Source organism: Hippocampus zosterae, chromosome 8 (genome assembly GCF_025434085.1).
Source record: "Hippocampus zosterae strain Florida chromosome 8, ASM2543408v3, whole genome shotgun sequence".
Taxonomy (NCBI): domain Eukaryota; kingdom Metazoa; phylum Chordata; class Actinopteri; order Syngnathiformes; family Syngnathidae; genus Hippocampus; species Hippocampus zosterae.
The window spans coordinates 7,103,049-7,116,820 of NC_067458.1; the positions used below are offsets into that span (position 1 = coordinate 7,103,049).

Below are 13,772 nucleotides of genomic sequence, written 5' to 3' on the forward strand. Positions count from 1 at the left end.
AAAGTGCGTCCCATGCGCCATTCATCTCAGCGGCCATTATGACTGTTGCTCATTACGGCATGCGTGTGTAAGTGTGTGCGTATGCGCGCGTGTGAGGTGACTGGGCGATCGCGGGAGGTTGGTTGTTCGAAAAGTAGATCTTCCGTCAAAAAGTTTGGGCACCTCTCCTCTACAGGATGAACTGCAGGGGAATTTTTTTTTTTTAATCATGAATGCTCATTGTGTATTTGTAGCCAACGTAGTCATGTTGATAGCAGGCTAATATAGCTCATATAGATAAATACTGCATGTGTTACCTTCATTAAAAGGCTTTTTATTTTTTGCGGCTCCAGACATTTTTGTTTATTTTGGTCCAATTTGGCTCTTTCAACATTTTGGGTTGCTGACCCCTAGGATATACAGTATAGTTGACTATATGGCACGGTCATACACCCTTTTTGAAACTGAGAGCTATATCTTGGATACTAACACGCAAAGGGTTACCACCAGTTTCAGACACACTTCTGAAATAACACGTGCCCTAGTTACTTCATATGTGAAGACACTGGTCAAGCTAATGACTTCCCATAGTAATTATAAACATTTAGCAAGTAAGGAAAAGTGAATCCGTCAATCAATATGCAACACTTTGCTTCTATGAATCTCTGCAATTGTTAACATTTTCAAATGGTTACTTCTGCAACATTTCTAGGAAATGCAATGGCAATGTCTTATTACTGGTGAGCTTTTTTTGGAACAGACCCACTTTTGGGGGCTAGCTGGTGTTCACTGGCACGATGTTGGTGACCCTTGGTGTTTAGTATCCCGTAGAAAATACAGATTGTGAGAGGAAACTCCCGTTTTTTTATAACATTTTTTTTTGGGGGGGGGGGGGCAATTAGTGTATGCCAAGCCCTATGGAGTCAGCTGTGCTACTTACAGCTTCTTTCATGTTAGGGAGGATTGCTATAAATTTTGTTGATGCACAGCGTGATTACCAGTGTAGGGTCTGCAATTAAGGAGAGCACACTATATTGTGGTAAGCATGTCTGCAGATCTGAGATTTAGGGTTTGAATCTAGGTTCTGGGCTTCCTGTGTTGTGTTTGCTTCTCTGTGCTTATGTGAGTTTTCTCCTAGCATGCCGGCTTCCTGCTACATTCCAAAAACATGCATGTAATGTTCATTAAAGACTCAAAAGTGATTTTCAACCATTGGATCCAAAAATGGGTCTAGGACAGAGCTGTGTAGTAGAGGAGCCAAAATGTGTACTCAAGTACTAATGCGTTGGAACAGCAGGACTCAAGTAAAAGTAAATAACTAGTCCTACAAATAATTACTTTCGACAAAGCGTGTGATGGAAAAGTGGTTAGAACTGCATGACTGTCCGTGTTTTATGTTATGTGTTGTGTTTATTATTTTACTTTATGTTAACTGTATTGTTAAGCGCTTTGTTACAGCTGCCGCTGTTGTGAGAGCGCTATATAAATCAGCATGTATCGTATTGTATTGTAAATAAGTGAAACAACTAGGTAAAAGTACTGAGTAACTGGTGAGTAACTTGTTTCTTTTTTTAAATCAAACTATGTATTTATATGTAACAGTAATTATAATAATTAGCAAATTAACCCATTGTCCATCCACAACTCTGTAACTAGAATAAATACAGACTTTACAATGTAGAGAAATAATGACAAACAGCAATGGAATTTATTTTTGCATTCTTCATACAACCCCAATTCCAATCTCATTGGGACATTGTGTAAAATGTATATCAAACCAGAAATAAAAAAATGTGCATTGCATCATTTTCAACCTATATTCATTTGAATGCACGACAATGGCAGGATATTTAATATTGTATTGTATTGTATTGAATGTTCAAACTGATCAATTTTAGATTTTTTTTCTACAAATGTTGAATCATTTTGAATTTCATGCCTGCAAAACATTGAATAGAAGCTGGAACACGGGCATGTTTACCACTGTTGTTACATCACCGTTCCTTTAAACAACACTCAAAAGCATCTGAGAACTGAGGAAACTTATTTTTGAAGGTTTGTAGCTGGAATTCTTTCCCATTCTTGCTTTATGTACAGCTTCAGTTGCTCACCAGTCAGGGGTGTCCTGTTGCATTTTGTGTGCTCCATCATGTGCCACACGTCTACAATGGGAGACGGGTCTGGACTGCTGACATCTCAATCTGTTACTTGCACTCTTTTAATATGAAGCCATGCGGTTGTAACGTGCAGAACGTGGCTTAGAATTGTCTTATTGAAATAAGGAAAAACATTTTTCAAAAATAAATTGGTTGGATGGCAGTATAATTTGCTCCTGTGTATATATTCAGCATTAATGGCATCTGAACAGATGTACAAGGTACCCATGCCATCACAGATGCTAACCTTTGACATTTGTGTCCATAAATCAGCGTGTATTGTATTGTATTGTATTGTATTGTATTGTATTGTATTGTATTGTATAACAATCCGAATGGTTCTTCTCCTCTTTGCACCGGAAAACACGGTGTCCATAATTTCCAGATCACAGCACACTTTTCCACTTTGAATCAGTCCATCACACACAAGCTCAGGCCCAGAGTAGCCGGGGGAGTTTCTGGATGTTAAATAGCTTTCGCTATGTATGGCACCATTTGAAATTGCATCTGAAGACGTAGCAACGAGCATGGTGTTTAACGATTTAGCACATTGGCCTCACAGTGCGGAAGTTCAGGGTTGGATTCTGGCTCTGACCTTCCCGTGTGGAGTTTGGGTGCTCTCCCCGTGCGTGTGTGGGTTTTCTCCCGTTTCCTCCCACATTCAAAAAAAAGGCATGGCCGGTTAATAGAAGGTGTGAATAGAATAGAATCCAAGGTGTGAATGGTTGTTCGTCTATATGTGCCATCCATTTGGTTGGCAACTAGTTGTTCATCAAAATAGAGTCATCACCACACTCGGATAGTCATGAATTCTCTGACCTAGACATTTAAAATAACAGCAAAACATGCATTGTGTCTGACAGAAGAAATCTGTGCATGATTCACCAGAGAATGAAGAAGCTTCCTGTTGACCATGTTTATTGATAAAGTACAAGCTTTTCCCTAGCTATTTGTTATGGTACAGAATGGGCAGTATAACCATGGCGTCTGAAATCGGAGACGACACACATGATCACGTCATAAATCCAGTCCAGGTTTTACCAGGTTGCTCCAGTCATTGCAGTGCATACGGAATGCACTGAGGGGCGCAGTTCGGCGGATTCATGTAGCGTGTGCTAGCAAAGAATTCGCCCAGCCACATTTAAAAATTCACCGCAAGAAGCTTGAATGCTTTGTGGGCTCCTCCACCAGGATGCGAACACATCGCGTTGCTGCAGCCCGTTACTACCTCCCGGTGCAAACGCATATATTATCTAGCTACTAGGACAATAAACGCTTTGACCTTTGACTTGCAGCTGATGACAACGCAAAGGTCGCTGACAGCCAGCGAGGAGCTTGGAAGCGCATCTCAATAGGACTGCGCTCCCGGGAGAATGCTCAAATACGTCCTGAAAGGTAACGTAATGTCATATTGCATGCATGTTGTATCAGGCAAGAATGGAGGATATATAATTTTGTAACCGGACACACGAGAAAGCCGGATGTTGTTGCTATTGCGTAACACATAACAAATACGTCATACAAACACGAATACCTTGCATGTATCATCGTTTTATTTTTTATTTGTAATCTGGGATTTTGTGTTGAATGAGCACTACTACATCACGCGGGGAGTCATTTGCTCTAGCCTGTGTTCAGTTGTATGAGGTGCAAATTATACATTTTGTGAGTGCCGCCACGCCATTGCCTCGTATTTCAGATTCCTCAATCACCAATTTAGCGCAGCCCGTCAGTTTTACGTCGGAATCTTTTTTTTTTAACAAGCCAGAATCAAGACTACAAATGTATAGATAGCAATAGGAGAACAGTGTCTGTGTTGGCGCACGGTGCCGTCACCACAGTTACGTCACGTGAGCGGTTTAGCAGCCCTTTGGGTTTCATATTCCAGAGTTTACTGAGCGGCCTCCGAGAGTGAACTCCTCTACAGATGACAATCGCCCATAAAAATGACAAGTATTCTGAAGCATTGGTAGCAATAGCTCTCCATCGCCGTGATCAGCGTTAGAATACCGTACCATAGGAAACGCAAATGTGGATACAAAAATGATACTTTCCGAAAAAGCACATCTAATATTATGGTTAGCCACAGTAACGTTATGCACTGTTGGAACAATAGTAATGCGCCCAAACAGGAGAAACCACAACAACGACCTGTACTTAAAAAAGAGTCATTGGAAATGTTTTAACATCAGCGATTGTCGGGCAACCACTTCAGGGTGCCCTCAAACAGCTTGGTTAGGCTCCAGCATGCACGCGACTCTCGTGATGATGAGCACATTAAAAAAATGGATGGATGTTTTAACATAAAGTTAAATGACAATTCTACCTTAATTTGAACTTTTAAACAAGTAATGCAAAAATAGTGTATGGTTCTAAAAAGTTAAATCCAACGTGATTTGTATTCCAATGATTTGTTTGCAGTTTTTCATGGTAGAGTTTCAGGGGCAAAAGTGAAGCACCAAAGCACATGGAATGAGGAAGGCACTAACAGCAGAGCAGGAGTAATCTTACCGATCTATCTTACAAAATGGCAAGCAAACAAGGCATGTAGAAGACTCATGAGGCTGAATTTGTACGGGACCCTAGGCTCTGCGCACTACCGGAACAAAAACAAAAACTCTGACTTGGTGTGGTGCCAAAATGTGAACGGGCACCTTGAGCTGCCGTGGCACCTGAATGGGAACCGGGAGCTGCTGCGGCGCAGAGACTGACTCTGCATCACCTTCATTAGCCTGCCATTATGGAGGTGAGGGAAAGAAAAGAGGCAGAGTTCTGCAGAGTGTATGTGCAGGAACTAGGGAAGATAAACGGGGCCAAACTGGTGATAAAAGACAAGTTGAGGAAATAGGCACGGAATGAGGGGAGAGGTCTGGAACGAGGACATGACGAGACAAATTCTGGAAACTGGCTTGGAATTGAGTACAGAACAATGTGATAATGAAACACATCAGATTGAAAAGACTTGGGCTTGGACACACAGGAATCACAAAAAAGAGAAACTTGATAAAACCTGACTAGGACTAGGAAAAACTACTTGGAAAGTAAACCTGAGAAATACATTTTCAGTCGCAATTGGAGTCAGGAAAATGGTTAAAAAAATCAGCATTGTCTTTCAAAATCAGAAAAATCTGAATCGATGAAAATGTGTGAAGTTAAAATAGTTTGGGAAAACAAAAACTTAGGACGTGAAACTAAATGACCCCGTTTTAAATTAAACTCTTATTCGGCCGGCGGATTTTTTAAATTCATGACAAATACAAACATGATGCGCTAAATTTTTCTTTTAATTGTCTTTGCAGTTGAGTCTAAAGGCCGACATTTTGAATATACTACATGTTCATGATATCACTACTGTACATTAAAAGGTGGGTCTTTTACCCAGTATTACATAATTCATCTGACACATTGAACATTTTGCAATGTGAAATGGTTCAAGATACGTTTGGCTCATTTGCGTAAAACTTTATTTGCAATAATAATACTAAGAATAATACTGTGTGACCTAGCAATAACGTAACAGGGATTATGATAAGGTTTACAGGTGCTGCTCTTTCATGTAGATTCTCCATGTTTACTTATAGGCCGCCTTGGTAAGGAATGAGACTGGAAACTGCAGCAACAATGGAGCGGTAGTGCATTGAGTCCGGCAATGGAGGGATATCATTCCCTCCCTTTTGGACATTTTGTTCCCGCTGTGCTCTGTGCTTCCGCCTGCTTGAGAAAGAGTTTCCCAGGCTCATGTTCTCTTTTCAGCACCATGAAAGTGTTGCCAGGGGACAAGCCAAAGGAGGGAAGCATTCCACCATTGGTCAGTGCTCTTCTCTGTGTGGACACAAGGTCATGACACAAGATTTGAAATCAAATCGCATTCGAAAAATGACCATCGAGAGCTACTGTGACATCATATTTAGCATTCAGTGTTGCTACTTTTTTCTTGGTGATGCCTGACTGACCGAAATCCGCTGACTTTTCTCCATAGCACACTTTCAGCCATTTGTCTTAGTAAATGGTTAATAATGAAACTGACACCTTTCATCAAATAAAGGTAATTTTACATGAGAAATGTATAGAGTACTGGAGTTTTTTAATAATTGTAGTGTGCAACAGTCTTAGCTGAAAGGCAATAGTATTAACTTCTGTGCTTTTGTATATTACCTTGTCTTAGACTGTACTTACTTTTATTTCACTTTGGCACTCAACATGGTCACAGTGATCCCTGCAAGTTGTCATCTTTAATTTTATCATTATGTATACTACAGTGGTCCACTGGTTAGCACGCCCGCCTCGCATTGTAGAGGTCCGGGGTTTGATTCCGGGCCATGGGCTTTCTGTGTGGAGTTTGCATGTTCTCCCTGTGCCTGCGTGGGTTTTCTTCAGGTTTCCTCTCACAGTCCAAAAACATGCATGGTCGGTTGATTAAATGCTCTAAATGATCCCTAGGTGTGATTGTGAGCGTGAATGGTTGTATGTCTATTTGAGGTAAGATTGGGCCGCCTGAGCCCGACCTGACCCGAAATGCATAAAATGTCAATCTTTGCTTCGGGTTCGGTTCCGGTCGGGCTTCTCTCTCGCTCACTGTTTTTGTTTTTGTTTGGAGGCGGTGAATCGTTTTGGCCACGAGAGACCGTGGTTTGCAAAAAAAGCAAAAGTCACCTCATCACAACACATACTGTACTAAACTCTTGCAATGACAATTCAAAGAACTCCTTCCAGTCTCTGTCGAGTATTCACCCATCATTGTTCGTCTTTGTCTCTCTGCTTCTCTCTCTTAAAGTGCAGCGCTAGATTCTTAAGGACGTACTGTATTGCTGCTGTGGTTTACGGCCCACTTTTCAACCCGTCAAAATGACGGACGGCCTTAAATTTTCCACGTCCACGCTTAAAAAAAATCTATCAATGATGGAAAATTGTCGGTTAATGTAACATTTTCAGAAACAGAAATATAAAAGAAGGAAATGTTTATACAGTCTTGTTTAACTTAGATTTCGTTACAAAAGACAGGCTTTGTCAGAAATCACCCCTCCTCCTCCCGAGTCCTCACAAATAAAATATGAAATCTCAGGTTTGCTTTGGGCTCAGGCCTGCAAACCAAGTTAAGTGATCGGGCTTGGACTGAAATACCCTCGGGCTGGGTCGGGTCAGGCTCAATTTTTTAGGACCGATCTAATGTCTGTGTGTGCCCTGCGATTGGCTGGCAACCAGTTTATGTGGTGGGCCAGATTTGGCCCCCCGGCCTTGACTTTGACACCAGTGGACTATAGTCTCAAATGGCGTAGGGGTGTATTCACACGACTTTGGTACAGAAGGCGTGGGTTCAATTTTCAGTCGGTGACGGTGTGAATGTGAAAGTGAATGGTTGTCTGTCCCTCTCCACTATATTCTACACCCCATGAGCCTTTGCGTTAAATAGGTGTGCAGCTTCCAGTATAGTGAAACCGGCGTTTTCTTTGCATGGAAACTGTTTGTGCGAGTTCAGTTTCTATAATATTTACAGACTCCAACAAGGCCAGTTGATGCATCTTTAAGAGAAAACATTTCAGTCCCGCTTTCTGCTAACGGAGCAGTGTAGGAGGATGACATAAAAAAGAGGCCAGTGACATGGTACAGTCACATGTTTAACTACTTTCCGAACTCTGTTGCGTCGGATGTGACGCAATGAGCAAAGGCTTTGAGGCAATACTATAATAAAACAGTAATAAAGTTGGTCACATTTTTTAAAAGAGGTCGGACACCGTCTTATTTAGTTTAAGGCAGGCTTTGGACCGAGCCAAACCTACGATTTCCCACTGCATGGTAACCACATGACCGTAACCCTCAATGTAAACAAGCTTCATTCATGTAGCTCGATGTTATCACTCGATCAATCTTCAAAGTTTATGTGAACATCTCTAAAAAGTACTTCAACCTCCCACTGCAAATATTTAAAATGAAAAGGAGCACATGTACAACATTGAGGTGGTGGTCTTTTCAAGCGCGGACTCTCCTGCACCATCCTGGGGGAAGGTGCTAGAAATTAACATTTATCACAAGAACATTCTCCTGTCCTTGTACAGGGTGCCAGTTCAAAACAATGCTCTTGTAGTTACAGATTCAACTTCTTCTGCTTATTAGTATAGCCACCAACAGTGTAACAAGTACCCAAGCCATGCAAGACATTTTTCAATGCAATGGCGACTCATGATCACTTAGAAAAGGGAGTGAAAAAAAAATAAAATAAACTGCTCCCACAAATGAAACCCACTGAATCAAAATTTTACCAGAAATCTGTACAAAAAGTAATAATCGTCACAGCCCTCTGGAATAAGGTGGATATGTGCTCTCCAACAATCGTACTTGTTCTGAGTCAGCTCCATTCAGCTGATCGTAAATTGGATCAGTGTAATAGAAAATGGACGAATGGACTATAGCGATACTGTATTCTTTGCATTGAGTGATGGATGTTGGTTACATGGAGGTAAAAAAAAAAAAATACACATGCGATGGAAATGTAACCAAAAAAAGCAGCTCCAAAATAAAGGTAACATTTTTATACAATGAATAAAAGAACTGTGATAGTATAGGAAATACGAATAAACTATGTTGAATAAATATTTGGATACAAACAGGGGCGATCAGGGGCCATCAGTGATTTGGGGAAAATATTTTCCCGAACAGCTGCTGTATTTCCTGCCCGGTCCCAGGCATCATGGCCTTCAGCACATCCCTGGATACAAACATACATTTTTATGAATGAGCATTCAATATAGATTACTGCATGTAAGAACACCCTGCTTAACGTACAGTATAGTCTAATATTATTAAACGTGTACATGTAATTACTTGCATTTGCCGGGGTTGGAGTAACCCGCATTGTTTTGTGTTTTTTGTTATTGTAAAGTGTCCTTGGGTGTCTTGAAAGGCGCTTATCAATGAAATGTATTATTAGTAGTAGTAGTAGTAGTAAATAATTTAAGATTGGACATGGGAAGAGCTACATGAGTTAGGTGCACATTACTTGCTGTGCTCCTGGCTCTACGCCCCTAACTCGGCACCAATCGTACACGACTGTACAACACTGCGGCACTGAAACTGAGCTACAGAGAGATAGAGGGAGGTAGGGAGAGAGAGAGGAAGATAGAGAGCGAGTGAGAGAATCTGCGAGAGAGCGCACCTCCCCCAGACATCAGTGAGACCGTATACTCCGCTCTTCGGACATGTGCTGCATGTAGCGGTAGCAGCACTAGCATCGGCGGCTGTGGAAGACACGGCACAGCCACCCCGTCGTTGGGGCTCCTTCAAAGTAGCTCGTTATTTTAATCCTTTTTTTAGGGGGTGGGGGGAGGTGGCAGCGGAAATCTTTATTTCGCTCAATTTGGTGATGAGCTTGCTGGGCGCTTATAAGAAAAAGAGCACTTATGATGGCTATGAATCTTTGCAGTTGGTCGATAGTGGCAGAGATAGCTTCAGTGCCGGCAGAGGAGGGGGAGGCAGCACACTCGCAGGCCCGGTAGCTGCTCTCCACAGCCCGAAGGTCGGCCCCGATAAAGAGGAAGACTGCAGCACCATGGACAGCTCAGGTAGGAGTCCGCACACCGTCTCCGTTCACCCTCGTTATGGCGTTTGTAACTCGCGGAATGGCTTCGGCAATCGTTAAGCCATGTATAGTGTGAACGTAGCAGATGGGATGGCTGGCAGTCGTGACAATCTTTTACAATATCACCATGGAGTCCCTTCTTGTACAGGCCTCTTATATGCTCACATTGGCTTGCAGTGCAGCCTGCTTTGCTGCCATAATCACCTCTTGCCAGGTTTAAAATGATCTCACAAGAGTGAGTAAAAACCCTTCAGGCCGATCAGCAACCAATTAATGTCTTCTCGCTATATATTACTTTTGAAATTGCACACGGATTGACTGTATATATTCAAGGGTATAGACCAGGGGTGTCCAAACTTTTTGCCAAGGGGGCCGGATTTTATGTGGTAAAATGTCGGGGGGGCGACCTTGGCTGACATTCTTTACATTGAACAACAATATTGTTCGTCAAATTTTAGTAAGCCAGTCTGTTTCACATTTCCATTTTTATTTTAATTTCAACAATCTTAAGAATTTCTTTTGGTTCATTTGAAACAGGTATATCACATGCAACTGCTTATTCACTTGACTTTTTCTTAAACAGAAGTCTCCTGAGTGCAAATTGATTGATTTGAAACATAAAATGTATCACCATGACTTTTCAATAGTCACAAAACCTTTGACTCGAACAACAGGGAAATGAACAAGCAATACACATATCCACAACTGCAAGGATCATTTGAAATATGACATATCAGTCAATATGAACAGGGTGTCCCCCGCCTACTGCCCGGAGACGGCTGGGATGGGCTCCAGCACCCCCCGCGACCCTAGTGAGGATCAAGCGGTACGGAAGATGAATGAATGAATGAATAAACACGGAGTGATGTCTTGTTAGCTCGTGAGTGATGCCCTCTAGTGTCTAAATGCTATTACTCATTTAGTGAATGCTATTACTCATTTAGCCACTAGAGGGAAGCAGTACTCTATGAAACATCACTCACCAGTCTACGAGACCTCAGTCAATGCAACACGTGTTCCATTGCGCCCAACCTGCGGGCCAGACGGGACTGATTTTATGACAGGGGCCGAGGGCCGGATGAAATTCGACCGCAGGCCGGATTTGGACATGCCTGGTATAGACCTTTCCACTATGACGTCGCATGTACTTTCGCATGACAAAAACTCAAATTCTCTCAAATGGACCCTATGCGTGCATCGTTTCTGTATTTCCAGTTTGATGGTGTGCTAACTTCCGGTCCCTCATCCGGTTGCATAGTGATAACATTGATAGCATCAAGCTCTTTAAAATATACTCGCTGTCTGCTGGAATGACGTGGAGTTACCATAAATGACATATCGTATCTTTTTAATTGTTCCAGTTAGTTAAGCAAATGTTGCTTCAGCGATCAAAAGACCACAGCTGACTGAGACATTCGCAGTCATTCATATATACTGTGTGTGTGTGTGTGTGTGTGTGTATATATATATATATATATATATATATATATATATAAAATCCATCCTCAGATCACCTTAGCACACCATCACCAACTCTGCGGAAGCCTGACATTGAACCTGTTCATTTGAATCAGGTGTGTTGCACCAGGGAGACTTGGAAAACATGCAGGACAGCCTGAACCTGAGTTTGACGCCTATGCTCTAAATTGTCCCGAGGTGGGAGTGTGGGAGTGCATGCTTGTTCGTCTGTGTGTGCACTGCGATTGGCTGGCATCCAATTCGGGGTGTGCCCCGCCTACTGCCCGAAGACAGCTGGGATAGGCTCCAGCACCCCCCGCGACCCTCGTGAGGATAGAGCGGTTCGCAAGATATTCCCTCGCTATTTTGTGGTTTGTTTATCGCGGCTTCAGGGCATCACAGATTTTTTCAAACAGATTCATAAAAAAATTACATAAAAAAAAGTCTGCAAACGGTCCGGGAGAAGCAGCGAAAGTCAGCAAAGCAACAGTGAGTCACATAGAGCAACATATATATATATACATGTATATGTTTACTGTATTTTGTTATTCATACACTAAACTAACCTCAACCTAACTGTATTTATAGAGCACTTTCAAACAGCCATCACTAACCTATAACCTAACTTATACATGTTTAAATCTATTAGTATACATCCATCCATCCATCCATCCATCATCTACCGCTTATCCGGGGCCGGGTCGCGGGGGCAACAGCTTTAGCAGGGAAGCCCAGACTTCCCTCTCCCTAGCTACTTCTTCCAGCTCTCCCCGGGGGATCCCGAGTCGTTCCCAGGCAAGCTGGGTGACATAGTCTCTCCAGCGTGTCCTGTGTCTTCCTCGGGGTCTCCTCCCGGTGGGACATGACCGGAACACCTCACCGGGGAGGCGCTCAGGAGGCATCCGAATCAGGCACTGTGTGGAGTTTGCGTGTTCTCCCCGGGCCTACGTGGGTTTTCTCTGCGTGCTCCGGTTTCCTTCCACATTCCAAAAACATGCGTGGCAGGCTGATTGAACACTATAAATTGTCCCTAGGTGTGAGTGTGAGTGCGAATGGTTGTTCGTTTCTGTGTGCCCTGCGAATGGCTGGCAACCGATTCAGGGTGTCCCTCGCCTACTGCCCGAAGACAGCTGGGATAGGCTCCAGCACCCCCCGCGACCCTAGTGAGGATCAAGCGGCTCGGAAGATGAATGAATGGATGAATTAATATCCTGAAAAAAGGCGGCCCGGTAGTCCAGTGGTTAGTACGTCGGCTTCACAGTGCAGAGGCACCGGGTTAGATTCCAGCTCCGGCCTCCCTGTGTGGAGTTTGCATGTTCTCCCCGGGCCTGCGTGGGTTTTCTCCGGGTGCTCCGGTTTCCTCCCACATTCCAGAAACATGTGTGGCAGGCTGATTGAACACTCTAAATTGTCCCTAGGTGCGAGTGTGAGCGCGGATGGTTGTTTGTCTCTGTGTGCCCTGTGATTGGCTGGCAACCGATTCAGGGTGTCCCCCGCCTACTGCCCGGAGACAGACATATATATATATATATATATATATATATATATATATATACACACACACACACACACACACACACACACACACACAGTATATAAAAATCCTCGTCTCACCCCTTGGGTGGTGTCCGTCTCTCATTCAGCTCGGGTCCTCTACCAGAGGCCAGGAAGCTTGAGGGTTAGCGCAGTATCCTTGCTCTTCCCAGCACTGCACATTTCTGGACTGAGATGTCCGATGTTGTTCCCGGGATCTGTTGCAACCACTCATCTCGTTTGGGGGTCACTGCCCCGAGTGCTCCGACCACCACAGGCACGACTGTCACATTTACCTTCCAGGCTCTCTCCAGCTCCTCTCTGAGCCCGTGGTATTTCTCGAGTTTCTCGTGTTCCTTCTTTCTGATGTTTCCATCATTTGGGACCGCTACATCCACTACAACGGCTTTCCTCTGTCCTTTATCTATGATCACGATATCTGGTTGGTTCGCCAGATAGCTCCCTTACACTACATTTCTATTTTAGACAATAGACTTTTTTTTTTAGACTTTCAAATAAAACAAACAAACAAAAAACGTTTCGGATTCAGATTTTAGGGTATTTTCTTTAACTTTTTTCCAGATATGGACGCCAACTATGGGGGAGGACTGTTGGATATGGTCAAGGGCGGAGCTGGAAGGTTCTTCAGTAACTTCAAAGACAATCTCAAGGATACCCTAAAGGACACATCCACCAAGGTCATGCATCAGGTTGCCACGTAAGTATTTAAAAATCATCCATCCATCCATTCCTTTTCCGATCCGCTTATCCTCACAATGGTCGCGGGGGCTGCTGGAGCCTATCCCAGCCGTCTCCTGGCAGTAGGTGGGGGACACCCTGAACCGGTTGCCAGCCAATTGCAGGGCACACAGAGACGAACAACCATCGGCCCTTACATTCACACCTAGAGACAATTTTAGAGTGTTCAATCAGCCTTCCATGCATGTTTTTCGAAACCATAGTACCCGGAGAAAACCCACGCAAGCATGGAGAGAACATGCAAACTCCACACAGGGAAGCCGGAGCTGTAATTGAACCCGCAACCTCTGTACTGTGAGGTTGATGCGCTAACA

The 13,772-nt window shown here is 43.3% G+C and overlaps 1 protein-coding gene across 5 annotated transcripts in view; it reads left to right on the top strand.

Moving 5' to 3' along the window:
• The first annotated feature begins 3,201 nt into the window (after nt 1-3,201).
• The window catches only part of dnajc6 (DnaJ (Hsp40) homolog, subfamily C, member 6), a 79,105-nt gene continuing 68,534 nt past the window's right edge, over nt 3,202-13,772 (top strand). For 3 of the 5 annotated variants that reach the window (XR_007963628.1, XM_052073352.1, XM_052073353.1), the window contains exons 1-2: nt 9,307-9,691; nt 13,282-13,417. Coding sequence is in view for 4 of the 5 variants with exons in the window: in XM_052073352.1 (XP_051929312.1) it covers nt 9,493-9,691; nt 13,282-13,417 (335 nt within the window). In the remaining variant the exon portion in view is untranslated. The other 2 variants (XM_052073355.1, XM_052073356.1) reach the window with 2 other exon arrangements.